We start from the raw sequence: 7,303 nt of genomic DNA on the forward strand, positions 1-7,303 counted from the left end.
ATAGGGGACAGAATAAACATGGAAGGGTCCAATGTATCTACACTGTCAGATAGTATACTATATGCTGGGTCATGGTCCACTTGGTGGTCACATCAGACAAGTTTTCCAAATAAGATCAGTATCAGAAACCTCTTTGGTTTGGTTGTGTGGTGGGAATTGCAGTGGAGGGAGAATTAGAGGAAATAATGCAATTTAGTTGTTTCTTTTAAAATTTGAAAATTTTCCTTCTGAGAATAAAGTTAGGGCAGGGCATGACGCCTATGACTAGTTTGATGCAGCACAACTAGCAAATTACTTTGATAACCATAGTCTAATTGACTCTTAAGCCATTGTGGGACTTAGAAGGGGCAAGACTATTGAGAAGATGGGTTAGGGGACATAGGAGGTGTAGAGTATTGTGAGATTTCATGCCTAGGCAGAATTTGTGGTGTAGGGAAACTGGCAGGGGTCGAGGAGTCCCTGAGACTGTATGAAAATTTTGTTTTCCTTGACTGAGGCATGATATGAGCATGGTACAGTGAAGAGAGTCGTGGCTTGGTCCCAGTCTGTTTGTATGAGTATGGTCTCCATCAGCTCCCTCAGCTTCCAACTTATTTGGACAAGTTTGAACCTGCAGGACAAGAGAAAACTCTCTAAAGACAGAGTGAAAGGGTGTGTTTGAGAAATGAGAAACAATAAGGGGAGTTATGTCAGTATGGGCTAATCTGATTAATTAGAACCAAATCACTCCCTTATGTATACTACAAGGCTTGTGACAATAAGCTCAGAGGCTTTTATTTCATTGCTATCTGAAGAAACGGAGGTTTCCTTTAATACAAAGTAGACCTACCAAACATGGGAGAAACAGAGTTTGAGGAACTGACAGTAACAAAATCAGTCATGTTTTAGAGATATCATTGTATTTCTGAGAACCAAAAAGAGAGTCAAATTTTTAATGCAGCTAGAAGAATGAAACATGGGGGTTTATGGGCTTAGTTGTTGGACGGCCAACAGTGAAGAAAGAAAGGAGAATATCACTTATTTTACTCAATTATTTCTGATACCAATATGTATAACTTTTACCACTTGAAAGGCAATTATTTTTCTATTAAGAATTCCTGGGCAATAAGTGGAAAAGAAGCAAAGAACAGGCATTTCCCTCAGAAGCAATTGGCAAGAAGTGAGCTACATTCTTATCTTGTTTATAAGGTGGCTTGTCAGGGACACCAACTAAAAATGGATTTCCATTATAGGACAAGGCCACCACTTCTCACTGGATACAAAGAGTAACTCTGTCGCAGGGTGGGCTTAAGGATTCACATTCTCAGGACCAAAGCCATCAAATAGGGAGATAGACGGCCAAAGGATGAGCGTGTCTATCTTATCTATGAGTTCCCGTATTGACTGTCCAGTTGGCGAGACATCCACTATCCCTCTGAAGAGGAAGGGTACTGAGGAAGGAGCAGAAGACCACAGGGAGAAAATAGTTGGAGCTACTGGATAGAGTTTCCTTTTGATTGACATGTATGGGGAACTGGTAAAGACTGATGACGCTGAGAAGGCATGAATCGTCTAGTCTGGCTATTCTGTTTATGGTTCTGAACTCACCCTCTCCTTCTGTTTTCTATTTTTAGCCCAATATTTCTTTCTTTTCTGTTTCTTGGGGGAGAAAAAGAAAAAGAAAACTTTTATTTTCTTGCTGCTGCCCATAGCATGTATCTTCATTTGCCTTTTTAGTAAAGGTACTGGCACAATGGAGAGACTAGGGTAGGGATGAGGAATAATACTTGTAGGGAGAAGTGTCCCCTTCTGCCTGAGTCTCGCAGATCCCAATTCAACAGAGCATTTCGGACATATCCTGTGATTTCATCTATCCCCAGTGGCTAAGACTCCAGAGGACCCTCCCTGAGGTGGAAGTTATCCTAACTTTTGGCGCTCTAGGTCAAAGTCAGCAGTTTTCTAAATTTTATGTAAACAGAAACTCACATACACACACGAACACATACACGCCAGCTAGATGCAGAGTGCTAAAACAGAGGCGGCAAAAAGATGAGGAATGGCCATGTTGCAATGAATAAGAAGGAAATAAACCTAAGAGCCAACAAGCAGGGCGGAGTGGTGAAAGCCCTGAAGAAGCGGTGGGGGACAGCAAGCAACAAGGAAACTGAGAGGATTGCTTGGTGACTGGGCTTGGCTCCAGCACACAGGGCTCCCCTGACGTGAGGCAGACAAGATCTGGGAACCTCAGCAAGCCAGAAGGGGGTGGTCACCTCTCAAATGGCCTCACCTTCCATAGCCTTGGCAGAGCACACAGCAGAGCTAAGCACTCGGTAGGTAAGAGGAATAAAAAGGAGACTCACTGTAGGGAAAAGCACCTCTGGCCAGATTAGATTTCCCAAGTTAAAAATGAGTGGCACATCGGGCCTGTTGTCCCTTTGGATGGGCACAGGGATGCTGCGACATGACAGGCAGGTTGTCACCAGGCCTCACGCACTCAGTTCAGTCTTGTTTCCTGCAGTGGGTTTGCTCCAAGGCCACCTGCTCTCCGGGCGTCTCCTGGGAGTGCTGTCTTCTTCCTCCTCCTCAGAGGGGACGGAGAGAAGACTGGCACCGCAAAGTTTCAGGAATAATAAGTGAATCAAGGATATCTGAACAAAGGAAAGGGCATTCAGTTTTACAACTGATGTATTAAAACTTGTTCTTTTTCCTTTTTTTTGTTTCTTAAGATTTAGATAAACAATGAAGGGCGTGGGAAGGAGAAGCCTCTTAGAATAATTATTTTTTTAAAAAAACTGCAAACATTAAAAAAAAAAGTCCTCAATTTTTGAACTCTGAATAACAGTTCAATGTGAGGTTTTGCACCCTAAACAGTTATATCTGGAATTTAAAAAAAAAAAATAGCAGTTTACACACAACAAAGACTAACAGTATTTACTTAAAAATATTGTGTGTGTATATATATATATATATATATATTTATTTGTCTATATATATATCTTCTTGTGGAGATTTTTTTTTTGTGATTTTTTTTCTTTTCCTTTTTTTTTTGCTTTTTTTTTTTTAAATTTTGTGCCCAAGTAGAGAGATGATGGATTGAAACAATGTCCTAAAACATAAATAATCTTCAAAGGAGAAATTCTTTGAAAAGTAAAAATTTAAAAATGGTTGAACATACTTACAAGACCTCCAGAAATTCAACTTGGTACAACAAGAAAAGAAATAATTGAATCAAATCCTCACAAACAACACGGCCTCTAAGACCCAGAGGACGCTGCTGGTATGAGTCTTGCCATCCATGGAGGGGCTCACATTCTAAAGTCATCACACCCCTCCCTGCACTCCCCACCTCCCCACTTACACACTATTGCAACCAAACCAGAGTCTTTCTTATATTTGTTTTGTATATTTCTGGCAAGACTTTGCAGCAGGGACACATAGATATATAAGTGTGCTATGGGCACACACACACACATACATACATACAACAAACACACACACATACTATACACACAAAATTTCCCATTCAACCCAGATGCACCAAGTGAGCTGATTTTTCAGCCAACCACAATGGTGAAAGACAGAAGCACCAAACAGTCTTTGCAATGGGTCAGTTATTACGATTTGATGTGGTTTGTTGTTTTTTTTAAAAAATAAGTTCTAATTTTCCTCTTTGTGTTAATTTTTTTCCTTTAAAAAAAAAGCACAAATAAGAAATGAAGAATTCTTTCCAGATCAATTTAAGGCTTCCTACCAAATGGAAACAGAAGAGGCCTTACACAGTATCACATGTGATAAATGTATACCTTTCACAGCCTTAAAATGACAGAGCAAATAATTTTTGCCAGTCACTGATTAAGTATTATGCCTTTAAATTGATGTCATTCTTTTTGCTACTATGCTGAGTTTTATTATTACTGATTCTCTTTGAACACATATATGGAAGAAATCCCCTTTAATTTGCTTTAGAATCTCCAGCTCTTATCGAATTGTTGGGGTGGCCTTTTGTTCTGGTTTGGTTTTCACCAAGAAACAAATGTGATTCTTACTGGGTAAACGCTAAAATGGCACTTAGTTAGCCTTCAAGAAGCTTTTTCAGCTATTTGAGTTTCAGAACAGCTGTTTAGCTCCTAGAAGGTTTTGCTAAGTGGGATAAAGATCAGGGGAGAAGAGAGAGAAACTGAAAAGATGGAGGGATTTCTATGCCTTTGCTTTTGGTAAATTTGTTTTTCTTCAGTACAAGTAATCAGATAGGAAGAATGATCGCTTTGTTTTGTTAGTTGGTTTTTGTTTAGTTTCTAGATTAGTTTCATTTGATTGTTTAATTTTCCCTCTCCTGGTGCAAAATCACCAGAGAGTTTTGCATGAGAAAACATGACAGTACTTAATGAAACTCAGCACCTAAGGGCATAAGGCAGTTGAAGGTTTTTTTTGTTTGTTTGTGTTTTGTTTGTTTGTTTTGTTTTGTTCTTTCAATCAGCACCAATCCCATAAATGATCTACACTTGGTGTAAGGTATAAAACTTTTTTTTTCTTTTGGGGTGGAGACAACTCCTCCTTCTCCACCCTATGAACCATAGTGTGGGATTTTTTTTTTTAATACTGTTTCTTATGTGTAAAAAACAAAAGAAAGATTTTCTTTTTGTTTTTACTTACAAAACATAGAGAATATCTTTGTATACATACAGTGACTGGAAAGAAAGCTTATCTGAAGGGGTTGTGACTTTTTTTTTTTTTTTTTAGTAGTGGTGGTGGTAGTGTGGTGGTGGTGGTGGTGGTGGTGGTTCTGTGTGTTGGGGGAAGGAAGAGGGTTCAATTTCTTGCAAGCGGTGGTTACCGCAAACCAAACTTAAGGTCCCCTTCTCAACTTGGGTCAAGATGCGTTTAGAGTGAAGACTCATACTGTAGCAACTCATAAAGGAGCGGTCCATCTCGATACCGAATGCCTACTGCGGTGGGGGTAACATACTGCAGAATATTAATAGTCCTTCTCAGCCTTCTGTCTACAAAATGGGCATCCCAAGCTGGGTATCGCTTTCTTGGCATGTCAATCTTAATGAGGGGCCCTTCTGGGTGGTAAGGACGCCCCGACGGGGTAGAGGGCCCCATGGGTCTCACTTGGAAAACGGGCAAGCAAGTGTCAGCCGTAAGATCCTCCTGTTGTTCCGTTACGGCTCTGGTGGGCGTGACCTGGGTCCCCCGGTACCCAGGGGTCTGAGGCGCCATGGGCTCAACATCGGGGGGCAAAGGGATGCCCCAGAGCAGCTCGGCACAACAGGAGCTGGCAAAGATCTTAGCTCGTGGCCCCATGGGATGCAACACACCATAATATAAGAGCATCAGTGCGATCCCGGCCACAAAGCTAATAAAGACACAACACAGTGCTGGCACCGCATAGAAGTCAGTGGTCTCCGGGTTTCTGTAAAAATACCAAAGGAACGTCAAGGCAGCATTCTCGGTCAAGACTATCGTGTAATATGCAAACATTCGATATCGAGTCCGCCCTTCCTTGACGTTAAACCAGCAGAAAATGTACACAATCCCTACCACCATGTTGAAGAGGATCTCCTCCCACTTGGACATGCAGAAGTCTGTTCCGCCATGGATGATCCAGAAGGCCATGGCGCACCAGTGGACCACCACAAAGATCCCAAAGTAGAGCTGGAAGATGGAAGCAAAGAGGGCAAAAGAGATAACTCTGGATGAGATGGTGAAGAGACGCCAGAAGAGGTGGATGAGGGCCCCTCTGTAGCTCATGCTCTTCTTGTCGTCCCTGGAGTCCCGCAGCAGCTTGTGATAGGAGGCTAGCACCCAAGCCAGGGACATCAGGGAGGTCACAGAGGAGACACCTGCCGGAAAGACACAAACCCACACAGTCAAAATCTTGGACATCAACCAAGGCGCATAACAGGGTTGCCATCTGAGGAGACGCCCACACACACCACCATCTAAAGGAGGAGGGAGAAAGAAACACAAAATCAATACCAGGCTTGAAAGGCACAGCTGTTCTTTAAGCAGAAAGTAGTGGTGTTGGTGTTTTACAATGTTAGCTTCAATAAGCCAGTTTGGAACTTCTGCAGAGCGTGGTGCAAAAGTTGAGCAAAGACTAGTAGACTTTGCCATGGGATTAAAAACTGGGGTCACTGTGAATGTGAAGCCGCAGTGGATTGGTACCTTGATGGACTAGGGTGGCTGGGATTCTCTCTGTTAGAAACACAAGTTTGTACAGATCCTTGTTGCCTACCTGTACATCAGCAATGTAGGGTCTCAGAGAAGTTCAGAGAAGGAATGACCTTTCTTTATTGATCAACATGATTAACAGTTCACACACTGTCCCAGTACCACAGTAACTCTTCCCATCTGAAAATGTCCTAAAGACACTGGCTTTTTATCCGCTCATGGGAAGCCTCATAGATCCAACTTCTTTTCCATTTAGCACCACCCCCACACCATTTACTGCTGAAGGACAGCTTTATCAACAGCCCTGGGATATCTCTTCTGTTTACCTGGTCACCACCTCAATTCATTTTTGTGTCACTTTGTCTCTTCACAATCTGTCTTGCTTTTCACAACTAATCACTGCTCAGTGTTCTCTTTGGCCTTGGTATGTGGAAAAACTCCTCTGATTTTTGTCCTATTTCCACAGGAATGTCACTCATGCTTTGAGGTTGCCTTTTCCCTTCACTACTTTGATGAGGTTTTCAAGGCTTCTGAACTATATTCCCTGAATTTCACCTCTCGGGCAAGTATTCAGAGAGGCTGAATATTGCCATTCACCAGTGATACTTAAGTGACCTAAGGATAATTTTATTTATAACTCTGCTGTGTGTTTGATATTTTCAGTTAATAAAATTATCTCCAATAAATTTTTATTGGAGCCTCCAAATCTGCCCATAAACAGCAATTAGTCAAGTATTGTCTCTCTCAAGCAATATTCTTCCATCATCCTTAGACTCCATGTGTTACCACCACTCATTAAAGCTTGATACCTCCTTTGGTATTCCTCTTTAATAAACTCAATTTAGCAGTCAAAACCAGGTCAGATACTGACTATGGAACAGATCATCAGTTAACCATGTGCAAGTTAAAATTGAAGCTGAAGAAAAAGGAAAAATTCCCACAAGAACCAAAATTTGATCTTGAGTCTATCCCACTGAAATTTTTAAATCATCTTAAGAATAGATTTAAGGGTTCAACATAAGAAAAACAATCAATGTAATTCATCACATTAACAAAGCAAAGAACCAGAACCACATGATCCTATCAATTGATGCAGAAAAGGCCTTTGACAAAATCCAACACCCTTTCCTGATTAAAACACTTAACA

At 41.3% G+C, this 7,303-nt stretch overlaps 1 protein-coding gene across 1 annotated transcript in view; it reads right to left on the reverse strand.

Annotated features, from left to right (window-relative positions):
- Window positions 1-3,044: 3,044 nt before the first annotated feature.
- Window positions 3,045-7,303, reverse strand: part of XKR6 (XK, Kell blood group complex subunit-related family, member 6) — a 415,902-nt gene continuing 411,643 nt past the window's right edge. Inside the window, exon 3 of the mRNA XM_006884883.1 lies at window positions 3,045-5,825. Coding sequence (XP_006884945.1) covers window positions 4,861-5,825 — 965 coding nt within the window. The 3' untranslated portion in view covers window positions 3,045-4,860. The remainder of the gene's footprint in view (window positions 5,826-7,303) is intronic.

Source organism: Elephantulus edwardii, unplaced genomic scaffold, assembly GCF_000299155.1.
Source record: "Elephantulus edwardii isolate Elephantulus edwardi_28Jun2011 unplaced genomic scaffold, EleEdw1.0 scaffold00038, whole genome shotgun sequence".
In the NCBI taxonomy this organism is placed as follows: Eukaryota; Metazoa; Chordata; class Mammalia; order Macroscelidea; family Macroscelididae; genus Elephantulus; species Elephantulus edwardii.